General features: G+C 39.3%; 1 protein-coding gene across 3 annotated transcripts in view; it reads left to right on the top strand.

The window, feature by feature from the left end:
• The first annotated feature begins 558 nt into the window (after positions 1-558).
• Positions 559-24344, top strand: part of NKAIN3 (sodium/potassium transporting ATPase interacting 3) — a 611969-nt gene continuing 588183 nt past the window's right edge. For all 3 annotated transcript variants that reach the window (XM_045455140.1, XM_045455139.1, XM_045455138.1), the window contains exon 1: positions 559-735. In XM_045455140.1, coding sequence (XP_045311096.1) covers positions 682-735 — 54 coding nt within the window. In that variant the 5' untranslated portion in view covers positions 559-681. The remainder of the gene's footprint in view (positions 736-24344) is intronic.

The following is a 24344-nucleotide window of genomic DNA, read 5'->3' as shown; positions in this document are numbered from 1 at the left end:
TGCGCACGCCTCCGACCGCCCTCCCACCCCCTAGCACGAGCCCCGGAGAGAAAGCGCTGCCCGGGTCTCCCCATTACACCGGCCGCCGAGGGTCTCCACCACCACCAGCCGCCCTAATTCACGCTCATTCATATTCATCCTCGTTCTCATTCTCTCTCTTCCTCTGCCTCTCTCTCCAAAGACTCCTAACAAGACAGGCCGGGCCTCCTCGGTGGCACTCCCTTTCATTCATCGCCTCCCACCACACGCGCACACACACACACACACACACACACACACGCCCCAACCCAGACAGCCCACTCCACTTTTCAGACGCCCACCTCCTCCATACTCCCCTCCCCTAAACAGACTTCCACCCACTCACCATCTGTAGCCTCCCTTCCGCCCCCCGCCCCGCCCGCCCGGCTCCCCCTCCCCAAGAAGCAGACCTGCACAGTGGGAGGCAGGGACCCCGCCAGACGCTCGGGTCGAGCGCGCCGGACTGACCTCTGCCCGCCCGGGAAACTAACAAAGGCGGTGCGCTCGCCGGGACCCCGAGAGCCGCGAGCGGCGGCCGCGCGGCGGGGCGAGCCTGGGCCGGGCCGGGCGAGAGCCGGGCGGGGGCCGCTCCGGAGCGGGGAGCAGCGGCGCCGGAGGACGCGGATCGCTCCCCGAGCGCGCCGCTCGGACGCCGCCGGCACCATGGGCTGCTGCACCGGGCGCTGCTCGCTCATCTGCCTCTGCGCGCTGCAGCTGGTGAGTGCCCCGCGCGCCCCAGTCCCGGGATCCGCGCCTGCCCTGGGACTGGCCTCCACGGCCCCCGCCGCGGACCTGCACCTCCCGGCGCGGCGCGTGAGTGCCAGCCGGGGGCTCCAGCCGGCCCCCGCCTCCCCGCAGCCCCGACCCGCACTGCCCTCCGGCCCCGGGCGCTCAGCGGGAGGGCGCGGTCTCCCTCTGGGCCCTGAGCTCTCTGGGTCACCGCGCACCCAGCGGACGTCGCGCCGAGGTCCCGGGGCCGCTGCCGAGGCGCTGGAGAGTGAGCGATTTCCCCGCCCCTCTGTCGGACCACTGGCTTTAGCACAGTCTGCTTTCCTGCTGAAGTTTCCCCGGGGCTTGTGGGCTCTTTCTTCTCGGGATGATTTTTGTTCACATTGTTTAATTAGAAGGCGCGTAAGAGTGCTCAGGTTCTGAGGACACAGAAACGGCCTTAACTCCTAGCTCAGACTGGGGTGATTCTTACCTTCCGCAGTTTGAAAGGTGATGGTCGAGGAGTCTCGGATCTCCAGGAAGGAGGTCTGGCTGTGTGGTTTTAAACAGAGTATTCCAGCCCCCGCGCTTCCAATTTCTCTTTAGATTTTGTTGAAGTGTTGCACGTTCAGACAGCGACAGACTGACAGTTGTCATCAGGGAGAGAACGAGTGAAAGGCTCCTTTGGCACAGTGGCTTGCCAGGGGAGTGCATGTACTGGGGGGTGAGAGATCCAGAGTGAAGAGGAAAAAGGCTTTCATTTCAGCGTGTGTGTGTGTGTGTGTGTGTGTGTGTGTGTGTGTGTGTGTGTTGAGAGGCTGCTTTTCTTAACATATGTCTATTAGGGACACAGACGGGCCCTGTGGTCTCTCTTCCACAGTCACTTGAGGTCACGGCTACAGACCCATTGTGTCAGACTTTTGTATGTGAGAGATTAATAGACATCTCCTTCTCTTACACTTAAATTCTGTAGATGCTCTGCCAAGCCTTCTTCAAAGTGTTTGTTTTTGAAAGTTACATACATTAACTAGCATGTTTTTCCTAGCAAGGGGAAAAGCCTTCCAGTGAACTTTACTGACTAATGTCAGCCCTTCCAAGACTCATTAACTGAGAGATGAAATAATGCTCTTTCTTTAATAGTCCTTGTTCCTGTAAATGTATTGAAAGGTCTCACTCTTGCCTCAGTGTTCCACTCTCCCATTAAAACCTCCCTCTAGATGTGCTCTTCCTTGTTTACATAATACATGCATAGTTTATGTATTTATAGAGTTGCAGTCAGTGACAACTTTTCTTTAAGTCCATGGGATAGTCCCTTCTGTCCTGTTAAGTAGGACAGGACATAGTACATAGTTTCTTGAAAAAATAATTTTAAAATTCATTTGGACATGAATGTTTCCTTTCACTAAAGAAAGGTCGTAGGATAATTTACAGTTTGGTTATTAGAAATGAACATGGCTTATAAATAGGAAAAACCGAATAACTATTTAGTCAACTCTTGAATATGCAAGATTGTAGTCGGGCACTCTGGATCGTATAATGGCATAATTCTTTCTGTTGTACATGGAAATTACGTGTAGGAGTGTTTGATGCAGTGGGTTTATCAATACAATTGTGATTTCCTTAGTTGATATTATAGTATTTGTGATGAAAATATGTTCGGTGTTTCATCTATCAGCCTGGAATGCCTCCACTTTCCACATATACCTCCTCAGTTGATACAAAATGCAACGTACTCTTCAAACTTATCTCAAAATTCTGTCTTCTCTATGAAGGCTTTCCTGGTGCTCCAGGTAAAATCAATCACTTCTTTTGTTTGAATTGCATAGCGCTTTGCCTTTTCCTCTGTTGGATCACATTTCATTGTCTTAAATTATTTTATTTACATATATCTCTCATCTCTAGACTGTAAGCTACCTGAAGATAAAGATGAAACATTATTCATCTTTGCAAACCTTGCAAGTGCTTAAGAGAGCTCATATCAGGAGCTGAAAAGTTATTTGCTGAATGTTTGACTCTTAAAATTATCTTTTGAGAAAGGCACCCATTTCACTAGTTTGCAGTTAAGGAAGGTGATACTCACAGAGTTAAACAACTTTTCCAAATCAATAGTTTTTACATGGTAGAGATGGGGAGAGTAAACTTTTAATAATTGGATCTCAGACAAAACAAAGCATGTATGTATTATATTACCTGTATTATTACATCATGATATTGTATATAATACATTATATATATTTAAAGGATGTGTAGTGCTCGCTGGACAAATAATAATGATGATGATGATGTAATGTTCTTTATTGTAAAATTTATATAGCCCATTAATTCTGGCAGAATCTTTTTGTTGAATTTGGTATACTCTTGGTTATGTAGATCTGATATGAATGCCGGTTAATATTTTTATTTACTTTGAGGAGTAATAGGAAAGTGACACAAGGAAGCCAGTATTGGAATTTTACTCCTTCGGGGACCTGATGTTGGTTCACAGCCTCAGGGAACCTCCCTGGGTGAAATTCGAAATGGCTCTCATAGCAAACTGAGGGCTGATGGGGGGTGGGAGGGAGGGGAGGGTGGGTGGTGGGTACTGAGGAGGACACCTGTTGGGATGAGCACTGGGTGTTGTATGGAAACCGATTTGACAATAAATTTCATATATTTAAAAAACATTAAAATAGACTTTTATATACACAGGTTGTTATATATGAACCTCACGGCAACCAAAAACCTAGATTAGATACACAATCTATATAGAGTAAATAATTCAAACATAACACTAAGATTAATTAAAAAAACCAACAACAAACAAACAAAATGGCTCTCATACAGGGGAGGCAAGGAGAGACCAAAGAAAGAGGCAGGCCACTCCGGATTGGTAGGTGGCAGATTCCTAAGCAAGGTGACTTATGTACGAAGTGGCTACAAGATGAGTAGATCTCCACCCCTGCCTACAAGAATCTTAAAAGTTTAAATGGGGCCTTAACTGGGTTCATCCATGTGTACCATCGCGAAGGTCTCAACAACAGATTACTTTCTCAAGACTGTGTCCTTGAAGTGACTCCCACAGTGGGCAAGATGTATATTCCAAGGATGGGAGAAGTAAGGAGCCTTGGATAGCCCTGGCCCAGCGTAAGGGGCAGCTGGCAGTCATGTCCTCTCAGTGACCTCCTCCTTCAGCAGATGCTTTGCTGAATTGGGTAATCATTTTCACATGCTGGGAAACTTCAGTTTTTTTGTGTGCTATTGACAGGATAATGACAGCACATTTTAGGTTTAATATGTATTATTAGAAAACCTCCATGGCTTTCCTAAACATAGACAATCAACAGAACAGAGTTACACCCTGATTTGTTTAGCATTTGCCAATTTCTTTGGTGTAAATATTCCCACCTTGGCCAGTTTGAAATACCATTACATAGTATTGCTAGCATACAGCTAGAATAGGCATGAATAACCTCAAAAGCAGGTGAAAGTAAAATACAGTAAAATAAGAAAGGATGTGTTTTTAATATTTATTACTTCTATTTTAATATTATTTATTTAAAATTAAGTTTATATTATTTAATTGTTAATAATGGCTCCATTTAACAACAGGGTCACAAAATCCTAAAAATATAACTGACTCTCTGAGCCATTATAAGCCTTGTCCAGCATACCAGCGGATAAAACCGGTAAAAACCAGGGAAAAAGATCTAGTGTTCTTTCCACTGAAACCAGCTGTCATTTTTTCTCTTTCATGTTTTTTTTTTTTTTCTGCTCCCACCAACTGTTGGAAGTTGGAGGTTATGAAGCAGTAAGTAAGAGTGGGTGTTGAGAGGGGAATGGCATTTGGAGCACACATTTGCTGAAAAGAATCTACATGCTAATGACTAGGAGTAACTGTGCAGGTCATTAAAAGATGGCCCATTAGCTCTTTCTAAAAGTTAAAGAAACAAGGGAAGGTTTTTATGATCTCACTCACATTTCCTCCAAGCCCAGCTCCAGAGTGAAACATCAGACTGGGAATAAGAAGAATTGGAGAGAACTCACTTGCAGGCTAGTGTATTTGGGTGAGCTTTGGTTTGCAAAATCTCAGTCCTTCTTTCTGCTGTCTTCATTCTGCTGCTCTGCCCATCTCCCGTCATTACTTTGTCTCCACAGTTCTACCCCTAAGCAAATTTGTGCACTATGCCCCAGATTTTACATTCATGTTCTAAATTCTGCTGAACGAATTTAAAGGGAAATTGAGAAGCATGAATGCATGTCCATAGAAAACTATGCAAAGTAAATCTTTTCGGAAAAAGCAATTCACCACTGTGTAACAGATTCATCGAGTCACCCAAGAACATTTAAATTCATTTTTTGTTGTTGTTGTTGTTGTTGTTAAGAATACTTTTCATTTTGCTTGGCTTAGAATAATGTGTATTCTATTATCACGTATGTGTAATCTAGAAATAAAAAAGAAACACTTAATTATATGCTTTTAGTAAATTACTTACAGTTGCTACATTTAAAGAAGTCTTAATTGCATTTTTGAAAGCCAAAAATTGGCTCCACATATCACTTCAGAGCCATCTTCTTATAGTGGCCCAGTGAAGTGTTGAACTTCGTGGTTGGCAGAGAGCTTTAGACTTTTTTTTTTATATATCTCAAAGAGGTGACTCAAAGACACATTCAACAGGATTTCTGTCCCTGGTTGTTGGATTACCAGAGATTTATTGCTACTTGCATCACTTTATGGAAAGGTGACAGCCATAATGCCTATTAGGCCTACTAATCAGCGGAGCAAAATTCAACTTTCCCTTTACATATCTGTAGTAACAGAAACCTTTAGAAGAGTTATAGAAACCACACAGCTTTCAACACACAGATAGGCTGTATGTTTTCATTTTAGAGGACATCCTCTCAAATTAAAGAAAACTCGTTTTTGTTTTTGTTTTAATTTCTCACAGAAAAAAACCATGTTAACTTTCTCTCCATCCCACATTCCAACTATCTTGTCACCACCGGTGACTCTGTAAGGCTGAACTAAAATGTGTTGAGAGGTGTCTGAATGATGATGGTGTGGTTGTGGTAACATGTTTTAAACTAAGTTTTATGAACCGTAGCGCTCAGCTGGTCTACATATTTGGCAGTGGATACAGAGATACATTTATTTTACTGTGTAGATACAATGACACTTTTGCTTTAACATGTTTGTCGTTTTAATAGCCCTTTTCTCCTGTGAAGTATCGTTGTTAATCATTGTTTCCATTCTTTTTCTATATTGACAAACACTGGTTTATCTTGCGAAACCTAGGAAAATTTAGGGAAATTAAAATTATGGCCAATAATGAGACTTTAGTTATAACATGATTGTTGAAATCCTTACAACATTCTGCATTAGTGATTTTTTTTAAACACATCCAGATCCATTTATAGCTTTCTTGTTATTTAAGTATACATTCAGAGTATTGAATTTGCTGGGGAAATATTGTATTCTTATGATTTTGTCACAGGTTGAATTGTGCCCCCCACCCCCCAAATTCTTATGTTGATGTCTTCATCTCTGGTAATTTAGAATCTGATCTTATTTGGAAAAAGAGTCATTGCAGATGTACTTAGTTACACGAGGCCATATTAGTATAGGGTGGACCCCTAATCCATATGACGAGTGTCCTTATATAAAGGGGAAACATGGACACAGGTATGCACACAGGAAGCATGCCATATGACGAAGAAGGTAGAGATCAGGGTGATGGTTCTACAAGCCAAAGTTTGCCAGTGAACCACCAGAAGCTCGGACAGAGGCATGGAACAGGTTCTCTCTTATAGGCCTCAGAAGGAGAGAACTCTGCCAAAACCTTGATATTAGTCTAACCTCTAGACATCTGGCCTCCGGAACCATGAGACCGTATAATTTCTGTGGTATTGTGTCATGGCAGCCCTCACAAATGAACACTAGTGTTTATTTTTTATTTTCCTAGGACATGAATCACATGTTTCTTTGAGTTTATCTCTTTGTGTATGTGCTAATTCTTTTACTGGATTTGAAGTCCACAAAGGGCAAAGACTTTGACCGACTCACAGAATCTTCCACTATACCCTACAAAGGGTAAGCACTCAGTAAATATTTGGAGAATAAAATGATGCATAAATGGATAGCTAAACTTCATTGAATTTTTTAATGTGCCAGACATTGTTCTAGGTACTCTACCTATGTCTATGAAATCATATAGATTTCACAGAAATCTTAATTTCACAGAAATTAAGGCAAAAAGAGTTTGAGTAACATGCCCAGAACCATGTAGCTGCTAAATGATGGAACCAGGGTTCAGATTTGGAGTCTGCACTCTCTTTAGTGTTTCTCGCAATTGAAATGATCAACGAAGTTCAACCAATGTTCAGAGTCCCTAAGCACTGAGTGTACCAGTGTGAATTATGTCGAAGGGCCGAAGGGCTGTCAACAAATGTGTAAACAAAGATTATCTAATCACAAATGTTGTCAAGTGTCATTAAGATGAACAATGTCCTTGGTAGATGGGGTGGTCTGGATGACTTCCCGGAATTTGGAAGCGGAGTCTGAAAGAATGACCAGGAGTTAGTCATGCAAAGACAAGGGAACCATTCTCAGTGGAGGAAACCAAATGGGCATAGTGTCTAGTTTGAGAAGAGCAGGGTATGTCCCCAGTTGTGACAGGTGTCTGGTGTGGCTAGGGTGCGGTATGAGAGCGTGCATGCAACGAGATGACATTGGACACACGCCGTGACACCTGGTTTCCTTTAGGGAGCAATGTGGATCCACTGAGCCAGGCTATCATGTGAGTTATGTTTGGAAATACCCTCACCGCTGAGTGGAGAACAGATCAGAGGGAAACGAGAGGAAATGGGAGGCGGGATGCTCTTCTGTTATTCTGAGCAAGAGATAATGCAAGTCAGACACGTGTCAGACGAGAACAGATGGGGGAGAGTATGGACTTGAGACACGATGGAGGAGGTAGAAAGCCTAGGACTCGCTGTGGGGATTACCTCCCCATCTTGCGCAACAATATAACAGAATATATTTTACTAACAATGTGAGAACTGGGTGTTGTGGGGGATGGAGGTGGAGGAGGCGTGTTTGTCTGGGGACATAAGGGTTCTGGGTTGGACACTTTGAGATTCTGATACCTAAGGCCAAGTAACCGTCAGGTCTATGAGCCTGGAACTCAGACGGTAAGACTAGACTGAATACTCAGATTTGAGACTCGCAAGCAAGATTGGTATTTAAAACCCCGGAGGAGAGAGTGTAAGGATAGATGGGGGTAGTATCAGAAACAGGACTCAACGTTGTAAAACTGAGAAAATGGAAATGAGCCAAGTGTGCCAAAATGGAAATATTTGTATAAACCTGTTATTTTATTCTTCATAAAATGTGAAGTGCTCTTGATTTTTTTAGACATTTTCTCCAGTTATGATCAAATAACTTTAATTCTGGTCACTTTCGTGTGGATTTTTGTTTTGGCTAGTATTTTGTTTTGTTTGTTTTGTTTTGTTTTCCCCTAAGAGAATAGTCCTTATCATAATATTTTGAGAAATAAATTGCTTTCTATCCCTAGAACTTCATTAGTGCTTTCTATTTTAAAAAAAATGAACTGCTTTGTTCATATTTTTCACCATCCTGCCACGAATTTTACAATGTACATTTTGGGCGTCTAGGAAAGATTTGAATAATTATCTATCTATATACATACATATGTGTATATAAGGAAGGATTTCAAATATTTTCTTTTTTTAAGTTTATTTATTTTGAGAGAGAGAGAGAGAGTGAGAATGCGAGTAGGGAAGCAGCAGAGAGAGAGAGAGGCAGAGAGAGAATCCCAGGCAGGATCCACGCTGCCAACACAGAGCCTGATGCAGGGCTCAAACTCACAAACCCATGAGATCATGACCTGAGCTGAAATCAAGAGTCAGACGCTGAGCCAACTGAGCCACCAAGGCACCCTCAAATACTTTCAACATAAGAAATATTTTTCAAGTTTTTATTCAAACTCTAGTTAGTTAAAGTATAGCGTAATATTGGTTTTAGGAGTGGAATCCGGTGATTCATCACTTATGTACAACACCCAGTGCTCATCACAAGTACCCTCTTAATGCCCATCACCCATTTAGCCCATTCTCTGCCCACCTCTCCTCTCCTCTAGCAACCCTCAGTTTTTTTTTTTTCCTATAGTTAAGAGTCTCTTATGGTTTGCTTCCCTTCTTTTTTTCCCCTTCCCTATGTTCATCTCTTTGGTTTGTTAAATTCCACATATGAGTGAAATCATACGGTATCTGTCTTTCTCTGACTGACTTATTTCACTTAGCATAATGCACTCTAGCTGCATCCATGCTGTTGCAAATGGCAAGAATTCACTCTTTGTGTACACACACACACACACACACACACACACCACATCTGTATCCATTTATCAGTTGATGGACATACGGGCTCTTTCCATAATTTGGCTCTTGTGCATAAGAAATTTTGACTTCATATTGCTTAAGATTTTGGTATTAGAGACAAAAATGCACATCAGTATAAACTTTGCATGGTTTCCTTGCAAGAGTTTCCATGAGTGGGCAGAAGAGGCAATAGACCTATATATGTGTATTTTGACTGTTTTCCTTAAGCGTGTTTTTTTTTTTTTATCAGGGGAGGTATATCTTTCTTAAAATAGCAGGATTTCAAGTACTTAATAGCAATTACTTATTAAGGATAAAAGCAAAAATCAGAACAGAAAACACAAAATCTGAGGGCTTTTAAAATAAGATGACAAACAGTAGACGAGTGTATCTCCCCTTTCTCCCAAGGCCCCAGTGTTCAAATGAAACAATAATTGTGCTAGGAAGAAAAAGATGGGGCAAACAGATGACCAGCAAAATTGCAGAGTCCAGTAAGATATGAAGCATAGTGTATTTGAGAGAACAGAGCCTTAATCTAAGGCCGTGTGCTTTGTGCACTGCATAGAGGTGTTCTTGTAAGAGCTGAAATCTGACATTATTCTGCTTATCACAAGGGGCACCCTGGAGTGGGGCTGGAGCATTGGGCACCTTTGAGGTTTGCGTCTTCAGAGTTAGCTGCCTCATGCCATTGTGGAGAAGATATGGAATAGGAGAATAAATACATTAATTATTTTGAAAGGAAAGTTGACCGATGTATAAGTTAGGATTTATAGTAGTTTAGACAACAATGAGGAGATTAAAAAGAAAACTGCAAATGATTATGTTTTTAAAGTTTATTTATTTTGAGAGAGAGAGAGAGAGAGAGAGAGAGAGAGGGAGAGAGAGAGCGAGCGCACACACGGGAGGGGCAGAGAGAGAGGGACAGAAAGAGAATCCCAAGCAGGCTCCATGCTGTCAGAGCAGAGCCCAGTGTGGGGCTCAAACTCACAAACCATGAGATCATGACCTGAGCTGAAACCAAGAGTTGGATGCTAAACCGACTGAGCCAACCAGGTGCCCCCCCAAATGACTATTTTTAATTGCTTATTTTGATTTTCTTGTAATACTTTTTATGTTACACTCGAAAGTAATTTTGACACTATAAGGTGAGATTTTCAAACCTAATTTTGAAGGTGTTCTCTATGTCAATTTTAGGGAAACTGTGTGGCAAATACTTGATAAGGTGAGTGGACCTTCCTTCATAGGTACTCAAATATTCATGCTTTTAATCCCCATTAACACTAATTGGTATTAATGTGTGTGAATCTTCATGCATTTACCACAGAGTATAACGTTAGACTAAAAGATAGCACTTTATCGATGATTAGTATTCAAAACACCGGTTAAAGGGTAGTACAAGCAAATGCCACATGGCACAAACTAATTTACATTTTTAATTTGGTACATTTTGCAAAGATACCAACATAAAATGGGACACAGGCCCTAAATCCCTTTAATAGAACCTTTTGATCTTCTGGTGTTGGTAGAGAATTGGAGAACAGATAGTTTAAGATAGGCATAAACAGTTCTTGTGAAAGCGTTTCATCTTACTCGATGCCATAAGGTGAGAAAGATGAAGCCTTTGAACTGCTGCATTGCTGTTGTGTTTGGTGCTGGTTAGAGAATCCCCAGTTCCTTGATTTGGAGGAAGAGCATCTTGTCTATTGGGAACAGGAGATAAGGGGGAAGGCCAGTGGGCAGCAGGGGGTACTGACAGAGGTTCTCAGGATCAGAATTAGATGGCCTGTTGTTAAGGGAAGCAGGGCAAGATCGTGGCAGTATTAATGATTTTGTTCTTTTCTTTCCAGTTTTGTTTTTTTCTTTTCTGCATGGAGGGCCGCTCTTTAGAATGGTTTTCCTGATTAATTGTACTCCTGAATTAAAAGTAGAATTAAACGTTTCAGTTTCTTCTCTCCACTCCCTTCACGGATACTTGCATTATGATTGCTTTCCTACAGACACCCAGTTCCTTTATTAACAAGAAGTATTGCATAGGATTTTAGCTATCAGATTCTCGTAAGAGATATGAGCTCAATGGATGTGATGATAAGTCGTAAATATATTTCTGACGGTTTCTCTCTATTCCAGTAATTAGAGACGTGGCTGTACTTTGCTATTGATTAATATGTAGTATAATAAGTGCTTGCATGTGGCAAGCCCCAGGCAATAGAGGTTGATTGGTTAAATTGGTTAATTAAATTGGTACAAAGAAGAATGTTCAATACGCGGGTTATGTTTCCTGTACCGATAACTAGCTGTAACTGATCATAATTAAGAAAACGGGAAACCTAAAATTCTCGTTAATGGCAGTTCTTTATCAATTTGTATTTCAAATATAAATTCTCGATGAGGGAGGTCTTTCAAATGACAGTTTATAAAAGGTAACCTATCTTAGAGTTGAGGGGTCCTCAAGAAATTATCTACAACTGTCTTTAGCACCATGGCAGGACTATGCATGACTCTTCAATACTGACGACTATCCTGGTGATTCTCAAATATCTCTGAGAATGGAAACTTTTACTGTTAGCAAAGTCGTCCTTATGTTTAAATCGAATTTCTTGGGGCAGCTGGGTGGGTCAGTCGGTTAAGTGTCTGGCTCTTGATTTTGCTCAGGTCATGTGACCTCTAGACTGTCATGATCTCGTGGTCCTGAGATTGAGCCCCAAGTCAGGCTGCAGGCTGGATGTGGAGGCTGCTTAAGATTCTCTCTCCGCTTCTGCCCCTCCACCGTGTGTGCACATGTGCACCCCCACACCCCCCAAAATAGATAGAATTTCTCTTGCTTCAATTTCTAGCTTCTCTTCTACACATTTGCCTTTTATCTGGATGAGGAATAGCAGATACAGGCAGTGATGTTCTGGAGCTGGCTTGTTCTAGCTGGGGAGAGTTCACTGGTATGTTTCTAGAAATTCTGCAAGCCGGTTGTTAAACCCAGCCTTTATTAAAAATTAATTGCATAAACTTTAATTAAATTAAAAATGCAATGCTTCCTGATTCTGCATTGTACTGTTAAGCTGTGCTGTCCATTGTTACTGTAAGGTAGAGATTCCATATAACAGGATGCTATTGAGCATCTCTTTCAAGCTCTGCATCCAGTGAGATCATACTGGTAGCTAAAAATCTATCATGGTGGAAGTATTTACATCATGAAGATACACAAAACCCACAAATCAGGCCCTCCTGCCACCCCTCAGAGCCAGTTATTAAACATTTACCAGCATGCAACTGGGTAGGGGCTTTCCTCAGAAGAAAGCCAGTTTTCTTGTACAAGGAGGGACTGACTTATAAGCCCTTGATGTAACTAATTAATGCATGAATAGAAAGTATATTTCCTAACCTAAATGTTTTATTTATTGCTTTGAGTGCATCTGTAAGATTGTTTACACGTGATGGAATTTTTATTTTCAAAAGTTACAATATTAACTCCTTTTATATAACAGCTTTCAGATCTCCCTAAGCACTATAGTTGATAACGGATTTGTAACTAAATGATCCAAAATTGGTAATGGTTCCTAAATTACACTTCAGGTAACCGACTGTATTCTAGGATCTTTCACTATGAGGGAAAGTCATTTCTGCCTAATGTGCGTTAATTGATTCCCCTGAGTGATGGCACTCCAATGCCCCAGCCTGGCCACCTGGCCATGTTATCGGTTCTAATTTGCTCTATCCACAGGGATGTCAACTAATCAATGGCAAAAAGTTCAAAATATCTTCTTGAACCACACCAGGTTCTCCCAGGCTTGGGATGGGCTTCAGTTTTCTGTTTTCCGCACGTTGAAATCCTAAGTAGTCATACTTGAAGGAGGCTGTTGGAAGGTGATTTATTTGAGCACATACTAAAAACATGTATTTTTAAATTTTTGTTATTTTTCTTACTAAATGTTATTTTTTAAAAAGAAATCATTGTTACAATATGGAACAAAGTCCTTTTGTGCCTCAGTTTCCTTGTTTCATTCTTATAACATCTCCATAAGGCAGCTAGTTAATATATTCCCATTTCCAGATGAGAAAACCGAAACATGGAGAAGTGAAGGAGTATATGAAGCAGTATGGTACGATATGGCTTAAACCATGAGAAATGCAGAAACATGGATAAAAAGTTGTGTGTATTACCTTATGACTGGATTAAAAGAGTGGTTTCTCTGGGCTCAGGCTAAACCTGTTGGAAAGAGTATTTACTTAAGCAAGTATTTTCTTTCCATACAATGTCGTTTTTCAAATGTTACCCAGGTGACTTAAGTAATAAGTAGAGACACCGTAACCATTTGAAATAGCTTTTATTTCTCTTCTGCTTCTGTTAGCACAAGGCGGCTTCCTCAAGACTCATACCTATATTTGGAGTCCCTCAGGATACACTCCAATTTATCCTAAAACAAAAGAATAAAATGCAAGTGTTCTGCAGACCAGATAGTCTGCAATTTTTGCATGCTCTCTTTTCTTCCACAGATAAACCACTTCCAAAAGGCTTTTACTGTTCAGTTGTAACTTACTAATACCATCGTGACATCTACTCACAAATATCCTTTCTCTCCGTGAGACTTTAGGGCATTTTTTTTTTCTTTCTCTGATGGGAAATCTTTTTTTGGCCTTGGAGTGTATGACTGTCAAAGATCTGAACATTACAGCCACACCATTCATTGACTGAGCGTCTTAAATGCAGGGCCAATTAGAGGAATCATTAGATGAAGCCACTGAACAATTAGGAAGCCTGCAAAGATCCCCTAACAGCCTTTTCATCTGCACAGAGAGCTGTGGTTGGTAATACAGATAGAGTCGTCCTCAGGGATCTGTCCTCCACACACATGGTTCTGTTGCAGCGTTTCACAAGTAGGAGACTTAACATTCTGTAACATTTCACAGACTGCATCATGCAGAGGAGCGTTGGTCATCTATTATTAATATGTTTGTTTGACTAGTCCTGAAGTGTCTTTACACATACTTTTTAACTTCTTCACCACTGATTGTATTTTTTGTTAGAGGGCAGAGGTTTGGGGGAGTTTGATTTAAGAGGTAAGTAGTGGCTTGATTTTCTTTTAAGATAACTCGAAATACAGGATACTAATTTTCTTCATACATATTTTTCCTTATTGATGACAAACCTGTTTGGTAGTTGAAAAAACATGCGTGGAGTCTAATTCAAGATCATATTTTTGTCTTATGATATCGAAGAGATAATATTATTTCATACCCAAACCGAAGAGAGAATTATTTGTGAACATATTTTCAGACATTTGAACTTTATATGTCTTATAATTTTGCTCATTATAAAATTTGATTTGATTTTGAAGTGTTGATTAATTGCCATCCTACTCCTTAAGGAAAGGTTTAAAATGCCCTTAGCAGAATGGTAGTTAAAGCCCTTTTTATAAAAAGAAATACGCTTTTTTGGTCAATATGTATTGTGCGTTATATTTAACTAAGAGGTAATCTGAATTTAGAGTTGGGTCAAGCAACAACTGCAGTGCCTATGTGCTTTCCATGACTCAAAGCAAAAGGAAGAGCAGAGGAGAACCCTTATCCCACAGGCATCAGAATTGTGTAATGGATGGTTAGCTGCTCTCTAGCCAGGACTCTCTCCAAGGTGCTCTGAGATACTGGAGGTTGACCTCCTAGGAGGCAGATCACAACTAGGTGGTAGGATTAGCGCTGTAAGAGCACCATTTAATGTGCTATAACTTAACCCAAGATAGCAGCAGAGTCAGATGACATTAGAAATAGGTTGTTCAGATTGAACTAAATGCGAGTAAAAAAGATAGTGCAGGAAATCATGGCAAATTTTATAAACTTTATCTATGTAAGTGTAAGGAATAAAATCATTGCACATTTCTGGGAGTTTCTGATCATCAGATTTCTATTACGTTCATGTATAGGGGAAATGGTGCTTTTGGTGGGATTAAGGAACATATTGGTATATAAACTCCATTGTATGCAATGATAACAATGTGCAAGAAAGTTCTGAAGATAAAGATCTTAACAGTAATAAAGTACAGGCAAAAGATGAGTGAGCATCGCATGTTGGAATGCACAAATATAAACATGATATGTAGCAATCCACTCTTGTCGGCATTTATCAGATATATTTAAACAAAATAATGTGATAGCTTTATGTTCCTCATAGTGAAGTACTTTGAGAAATGTGTAGTCAAATGTAAAGGGAATGCTAATTTGGAAACAGTTCAGAAGGAAAAATGAAGGAATTCAGATTATTTAGCCTAACGGTGGATTATTAGTATAACAGGGAGCTGTCACGGAACTTTGAAAGGAAAATATGAACCCCCAGCCCCCCGTTTTCTTCATCCCTGGAATCATTGTCCCACTGTGTGTATTCTGACCCATCCTAGTTACTGAGCCAATGTTGACAGCGTTAGAATAGTACATATGTCATCTTTAGCTGTTCAGTTTGTTGCCAATAAGACTTTAAATTATATACATGAACATCTTTTTTTCTTAGAAGCAGAAAGAATAAGACAACACTATAGCAAGATGATTTATCAGTCAAACCTTTCCCAAGGTGTCCCACTTTGCTCCTTACCCACTTGGTTCCTCAGCTTTCTTGGTGGTTCCTAAGTCTGGCAACCGATTCTACCCTGTATTGTTGGCTTGGGCCTGTCTATGTAATAAGATGCAATCGATGTTAACTTAGCACCATATTTAGTTACATCTTTTTCTTGTGCTTCCTGCTTCAATCTCTTACCACTGTGAAAGATGCAGACTCTGAGGTTTATATACCAATTGTCATTACAAACCACCCTCACTCTGCAAATCCCAGCTGCAGCTTGATCTGTTCAGCTGTCCATTGTGATGATAAAATTACAATGTCACCGCGCCTGTGCCACTGCTTCTGTGACCACCGTCTGCTTGTGTCACACCATGAGTTCTCTCCTCAGTTGTATTTTTGTAAATGTGACACTCTTATGGAGACACTCAGAGGCCACCTGGAACAGTGTTTTATGATCAGGCTTTTCCACCCATATGGCTGAGAAAGGAGCCATGTGACATTTTCCAACATGGCCACTTCCGTGACAAAAGAGAAAAAGTGTTATCAGAAACTCGTACATTATGGCAGCCCATGGTGGATAAAACAGGTGCATGAAAGGTACTATTACAGAAAATGAGTTTGATGTTAATTTAGGTATGTAAGTAATCAATTCTTAACTGTCTACTTCTTGAATCATTGTTTAAAATTACAATCGGGACTTTGAGAGTAGATGCATGTTTCTTTCTACTACTCCATTTGCTTTTCCATATCTATCTATCTATCTATCTGTCTATCTATCTATCTATCTATCTATCTATCTATCTCAATCTACATCTGTGTCCAAAGGCAGGAGAAGATGGATATCAAATGCAAAGAGACCACATTCTCTCTTCTGCCCATTTGTTTTATTTGGCCCTCAATAGAGTTGATAATGCCCACAGGCATTTGGGAGGTGATTTACTTTATTGATTGAAATGCTTACTGATTGAAATGCTAATCTTTTCCCAAAAAGACTATCCTCACAGGCACATTTAGAAATAATGTGGGTTTTCCCCCCAGTTTTGTTGAGAAATAATTGATATACATCATTATATAAATTTAAGGTATACAGCATGATGGTTTGATTTACATGTATTATGAAATGATTATCACTATAGGTTCAGCTAGCATCCATCTTATCATATAGATACAATAAAAAGAAAAAAAACAGAAGAAAAAAATTCTCCTTATGATTAGAACTCTTAGGATATACTCTTGCAACAACATGGATGGAACTAGAATGTATTATGCTAAGTGAAATAAGTCAGTCGGAGAAAGACAAATATCATATGATTTCACTCATATGTGGATTTTAAGAAACAAAACTGATGAACATAGGGGAAGGGGAGGAAAAATAAGATAAAAACAGAGAGGGGGCAAACCATAAGAGACTCTTAAATACAGAGAACCAACTGAGGGTTGTTGGTTGGGTGTTGTGTGGGGGATGGGCTAAATGGGTGAGGGGCATTAAGGAGAACGTTTGTTGGGATGAGCGCTGGGTGTTGTATATAAGTGATGAACCACTAAATTCTACTCCTGAAAGCATTATGATGCTATATGTTAATTAACTTGGATTTAAATAAAATTAAAATATATATGTATGATCTACTCTCTTAACTTTTTCTATGTCACATAACAGGGTTAAGCTGAAGTCATCATGTTGTAACTTGCATCTCTAGTACTTACAACTGGAAATGTGTGCCTTTTGGCCCATTTCCTCCAATCCCCCCTCCTGCCACCCCCCACCTCCAGTAACCACATGTCTGATTTCTTTTTCTGTGACTTCTTTCTTTTTCAAGGGTTCCACATGTAAGTGAGATCATACAGTGTTATATGTCTGACTTTTTTTACTTAGCCTAATGCCTTCAAGGTCCATCCATATTATTGCAAATGGTAGAATTTCCTCATTTTTTATGAAATAACATTCCATATTATTATATATAATACTATGTATATGATACTGTATATACTATAATACAGTATATACTATAGCATATATATATCTCACAACTTCGTTATCCGTTCATCCATCAATGAACATTCAGGTTGTTTCCATGTCTTGGTTATTGTGTACATGCTGCTGTGAACATGGGGGTGCAGGTATCTTTCCCATTTAGGGTTTCTATTTTTCATTTCGTTTGCATATATTCCCCAAAACGGAATAGCTGGATCACATGATAGTTTTATTATTAACTTTTTAAGGATCTTCCATACTGTTTTCTATAGTGGCTGTACCAATTTACAATCCTCCAACAGTGCACAAGGGTTCCCTTTTCTCCACATCATGCCAGCATTTGTTATCACTTTATTTATTTATTTATCAATTTTTTAATGTTTATTTATTCTTGACACACACACACACACACACACACACACACACAGAGTGTGAGTGGGGGAGGGACAAAGAGAGAGGAGACACAGAATCCAAAGCAGGCTGTAGGTTCTGAGCTGTCAGCACAGAGCCCAACGTAGGGCTCAAACTCATGAACTGTGAGATCATGACCTGAGCTGAAGTGGGTTGCTTAACTGACTGAGCCACCCAGGCGCCCCAGGTATCTCTTTTATTTTTGATGATGACTATTCTAACAGGCATGAGATGATATCTCATTGCAATTTTAACTTGTATTATCCTAATGACCAGTCATGTTGAGCATCTTTTTGTGTACTGTTAGCCTTTCCTATATCTTCTTTGGAGAAATGTGTATTCAATTCCTTTGTCCATTTCTAATTTGATTATTAGTTTTGTGTGTGTGTGTGTGTGTGTGTGTGTGTGTGTGTGTGTGTGTGTGTTTTGCTATTGAGTTGTTTGAGTTCTTTATATATTTTGGATATTAATCCCTTATCAGATACATGGTTTGCAAATATATTTTTTCACATTCTATTGGTTGTCTTTTCACTTTGCTAAAGATTTTTCTTTTTCTTTCTTTTCTTTTTTTTTGACGTATAGAAGCTTTTCAGTTTGATGAGTCCCATTTGTTTAGTTTTTCTTTTGTTGCTTGTGCTTTAGGTGTCATATCCCCAAAATCATTACCAAGACTCATATCAAAGAACTTTATATCTATGCTTTCTTTTAGGATTTACATGGCTTCAGGTCTTACATGTAGGTCTTTAATCTATTTCCAGTTAATTTTTGTGAGTGGTATAAGATAGGGTCTAGTTTCACATTTTACATGTGAATATCCAATTATTGAAGAGACTCTCTTTTCTCCATTGACTATTCTTGGCTTCCTTGTCAAATTTAGTTGACCATATGTGCTTGGGTTTATTTCTGTGCCCTTGATTCTGTTCCATTTGTCTGATTGTTTTCATGCCAGTACCATACTATTTTGATAACTATAGCTTTATAGTATAGCATGAAATCAGGAAGTGTGATGCCTCCTTGTTTTTTCTTTTAGAATTTCTTTGGGTATTCAGGTCTTTTGTGGTTCCATGAAAATTTTAGGAGTCTTTTTTCCTGCCTCTGTAAAAAATACTGTTGGAATTTTACTAAGGATTGCATTGAAACTATAGACGACTTTTGGCAATATTAACATTGTAACGATATCTATTCTTCCAATCTGTGAACACTAGATACCTTTCCATTTAATTGTGTCTTTCGTCAATGGTTGTTGTTTTCTTTCTGAATACAGATATTTTACCTCCTTCACTGAATTTATTCTTAAGTATTTTATTATTTTATTGTTTTTGATGCTATTGTAAATGGGATTGATTTCTTTGTTTCTTTTTCAGACAATTTATTGTTAGTATATTAAAATGTTACTGATTTTTATGTTAATTTTGTATCCTGCAAAAGGTTTGGTTGAACCTTTATGATTTTCTTCATATAACATCATATCAACTGCATATCAATGCAACTGCAAATCATCAAATCAACTTCATTTTACTACTCCCATTTGAATTCTGATACCTTTCATTTCTTTTTCTTGCCTGATTGCTCTAGCTAGGGCTTCCAGTACTGTGTTGAATAGGAGTGGTGAGAACGGGCAGCCTTTTTTGTTCCTGATTTGAGAGGAAGGCTTTCGGTTTTTTACAGTTGAGTATGTTAGTAGTGGACTTGTCATATATGGGCTTTATTATGTTAAGATATATTACTTCTTTGACTAATTTGTTAAGAGTTTTTTAACATAAATGAATGTTGAATTTTGTCAAATGCTTTTTCTGCATTTATTGAAATGATCATTGGATTCTTTTCCTTCATTACATTACTGTGATTTATCATATTGATTAATTTACATGTTTTGAAATATCCTTGCATCTCAGGGATAAATCCTATTTGATCATGGTGAATAATCCTTTTAATGTGCTGCTGAATTGGTTTGCTAGTATTTTGCATCTGTAGTCATCAGGGATATTAGCCTGTAGTAGAAATCATGTTTTATCAACACTTTGGGCATCCCTTAGCCCAGTCAAGTTGACACATAAAAATTATCATCATACAGCCATTACTGAGGCAGAGAAATAAAATAAGAAGTTTTCAGTAAATGTTTATAGACATACAATTGGTACATTCCACCTGCAAAGCAAACATTTGACATTTTATTTTTTAAATTATGAATTTTAATTATGTGACTTCATTTAAATATGAAATAAAGCATGTTTTATATCTTAATGATGTCATTGAGTCAGTTCCCCTCTTTTTTCATTAACGCTTAAATTTTGCACTCTAAATTAGAGTTTCTGAGAAGCTCTACATCGGTGAAACTTCTTTGGTTGCATTTTTTCAGTTTACATTTTCAGTATGTGGCATCAAAACTGTAATTAGGTGGTTTCAGATTCGGAGGCACAAGGAAATTTGAAACAATTCCAAGCTTTTAATATTGCATACTTCTTTTCCGATCAGTTTGGTGTGAGATTTTAAGTATCTGAAAGTCGGTGGATTCAAATAGGCCGTGTAATGCCTGCATTATCATGTGTGACCACGGTGAAAATTAACAGCACCCTGGGGACATATTTCTCAGGATAAATCAGTCCCACAAAACTGATTTAAATTGAGTTCTTTACTTCAACAGGAGCTTGTTCTTTCTTTACCCCCCTCCTCCTTCTTTCTTCTTCTCTTCTTCTTTCTCCTTGGCCTTCCTTCTGCCTTTCCTATCCTGTATTTCTTTTCTACCTTCTGTTAACTTTATGTAGAAGACAAGGAGTTTGAATTTTTTTTTTCAACGTTTATTTTTTATTTTTGAGACAGAGAGAGACAAAGCATGAACGGGGGAGGGGCAGAGAGAGAGGGAGACACAGAATCGGAAACAGGCTCCAGGCTCTGAGCCATCAGCCCAGAGCCCGACGCGGGGCTCGAACTCCCGGACCGCGAGATCGTGACCTGGCTGAAGTCGGACGCTTAACCGACTGCGCCACCCAGGCGCCCCAGAAGACAAGGAGTTTGAAAGGCTGATCATATATTTTACAATGGTACATATTTTTCCTGAGTGCCAATTTACTTTTGAACGCTATTATTCCCATTCGATATACTTGTGGTACTTAAAATTAACTCATTTCTACCAACAAGATTATTTCTGAGAGTTTTTAGAGCCTCATGTATGGAATCACAACAGCAAATATGATTAGGTAGATATGAACCGAATCTCAGACGCCATTACATTCATTCATTCTTCCAAGCATCTATTGATTTATTCATGAATTTATTCAGGTATAATTACCGAGGGCTACCCATGTGCTCTGCACAGTGCCAGACAATGGCTGAATAGGGCACACATAGCTTTCCCCTCATGGAGTGTGGTGTTTAATGATAAACAGAGTTTAGTTACAGTACATGTCTGAAGCACAGAGGATTATAACTTGAGTAATTGCTGTATGTCTGAGTGTTTTTGGCTAATGTTTGTGGTAAGATTGTGGTCAAAATTAACATTACCTAACAAAGTGTTTGAAATACTTTTTTATTTACTACTTAATCATTTTTATTTACTACTTCACTATTACTACTGCTACATGACTGTCTATGAGAGGACTTAAAAATTAGGGGTGCCTCCTGGTTAGGTTGGAAGCCCATGATCTTGGGGTCATGAGTTCGAGCCCCATGTTGGGTATAGAGATTACTTAACTAAATAAAACTTTACAAAAAAATCATCCTTGTCCTGAGGAGTTTATAGTCTTGTGACTGGAGACAGTTAAGTAAATAGATAATGTCAAGGTAATGTGCTAGGACACAGAACTAAGCTTGGCATTCTGAGTAGGCATCTAACCCAGGCTAAGAACACAGCACTCAAGGGAGGCTTCCAAGAGGAAATTATGCTGGAACAAAGTGTGCAGGCCGGTGGCTCAGTGGCAACCAATTTGGATAAGATTAACTGATAGATACGGTCATGAGTAAATAATTTATGCACAGTATTATTGTGAACAAAGCAGAAGGTCAAACCATATGGGACATGAGTAATATCTAAAAGAATGCGAAATGTCAATAAGAAATGTAGTTTTCTGAAAGAAAAAATAATCTACCGTACCTTCTCCAATAGAGAGAATAACAGGTGTGAAGATTAAAAAAAATGCTAGTGCACCAATGTGCTCTTTCACACATATGCTAAAATGTCTTAAGGAGTCCTAGAGTCCCAGAAAGTGCCTCTTGGCTCCTCAGAGAGCAGGAATAAGGGGATCCCAGTCAACAGGCCCAGACTCTACTCCTGATCTCTTTCTGTAGAACATAAAGGCTAAGAACACTTTCAGCAGAGCAGTTAAGACTCTATGTTTTAGAAAACACTAAAGTCTAACTAAGACTTTATTTGGGAAAGTGGTTCTACCACTGAAAAGAATCTTTTTTTTTTAAGTTTATTTATTTTTGAGACAGAGAGAGACAGAACATGAACGGGGGAGGGTCAGAGAGAGAGGGAGACACAGAATCGGAAACTGGCTCCAGGCTCTGAACCATCAGCCCAGAGCCCAACACGGGGCTCGAACTCACAGACCGCTAGATCATGACCTGAGCTGAAGTCGGACGCTTAACCGACTGAGCCACCCAGGTGCCCCCTGAAAGAATCTTAAAGCCACTAGTTTAGAAAGTATACGTGGTTGATTTATTAAGATATAGATTATTTATTTTTATTTATTAAAATTTTTAAAAGTTCCTTATTAAGATTCTTGCTAGGAAATTTCCAGATTTAAAAAATTAAGATTTTCCTCTTCACGTTAAATGATGACAAATTCATTTAGAAATATACACACATGGGGCGCCTGGGTGGCGCAGTCGGTTAAGCGTCCGACTTCAGCCAGGTCACGATCTCGCGGTCCGGGAGTTCGAGCCCCGCGTCGGGCTCTGGGCTGATGGCTCAGAGCCTGGAGCCTGTTTCCGATTCTGTGTCTCCCTCTCTCTCTGCCCCTCCCCCGTTCATGCTCTGTCTCTCTCTGTCCCAAAAATAAATAAACGTTGAAAAAAAAATTAAAAGAAATATACACACATATGAAATAAAATGTGTTATTTCAAATACATAATATCAAAACTTCAGACATGTTCAAAGGGGAACATTGCATCAAAGAGCTAATCTCATAGTGTGATTTTTTTAAGGGGACTCCTGAGAATTGTATAAATATTCCATTGAAGAGATGAAGTAGCCATCACTGCCCATTGTATAATAATTGTATTTACAGCAAACATATTTACTATGTTGTGGTTTTTTTTCCAAAAGTATATAACACTATTTTCTGAGTTAGAATAAATAATAAATAGAACTCTCTGTGTTCCACCATTGAAATTTTGGCTTGTGTAGATTATTCAAAATCGTGGCAATATAGCAAATGACTCAATTTTCTTGCACAGCATTTTCCCTTACATGGAGCCCATTTGTTTAATTTTTTAATAGATTACTAATTCAGTGAACCCTGGTGAAATTTCAATGGGAGTTCAGTGTTTTTAGGTCAAGTATTGGCAGTTTTTTGTATTTCCCCCTAATTATTTGCCACACCTCTATTGGCAGATAATTTGCTGCATTAACATGAGTGGTTATCTTCTCTGAATTATGACTCTGTGCCAATGTTCCAGATTATCACTTTTTTATTTTCTATTATTTGTATAAATCTCTCTCCTGTTGTAAGGATGGAAGGTTCCTGTTCTACTTGTTTTTATATTCCCCACAGTGCCTGCACCCTGATTTACACATAGGAGCTCCTCAATAGATACCTGTTGAATTCGGAATAAGTGAGTTATTTTTTCCTATAACATCAGGATGCTTTTGGTTCCATAAAACAAAACACGTGGGTAAAGTTGCTTCGGTTAGTGCTCCTCAAAGTGTGATCCCTAGACTGGTATCAGCACACAGACTTCATTTCTGATCTGTCAGGAGCTAAGTACTTAACTAAGCATTTATTTTTTTAACATATTTTTTAATGTTTTATTTTAATTTATTTTCGAGACAGACAGAGCGTGAGTAGGGGAAGGCAGAGAGAGAGAAAGACACAGAATCAGAAGCAGGCTCCAGACACCGAGCATGTCTGCACAGATCCAGATGTAGGGCTCAAACCCACGAACCGTGAGATCATGACCTGAGCCGAAGTCGGACGCTTAACCAACTGAGCCACCTAGGCACCCCTTAACTAAGCATTTAGAAACATTTATAGCAATTTGAATTTTTCATGACATTCAAGTATCTGACTATTATCCTAAGAACTTACTTTTATTTTATTTTACAACAGTTTTTGTCTTCAACTGATTGAAAATTGGAAAAAAAAAAGTTTCTTTATT

Source organism: Leopardus geoffroyi, chromosome C3, assembly GCF_018350155.1.
Source record: "Leopardus geoffroyi isolate Oge1 chromosome C3, O.geoffroyi_Oge1_pat1.0, whole genome shotgun sequence".
Taxonomy (NCBI): domain Eukaryota; kingdom Metazoa; phylum Chordata; class Mammalia; order Carnivora; family Felidae; genus Leopardus; species Leopardus geoffroyi.
This window is presented reverse-complemented; position numbering and strand designations above follow the sequence as displayed.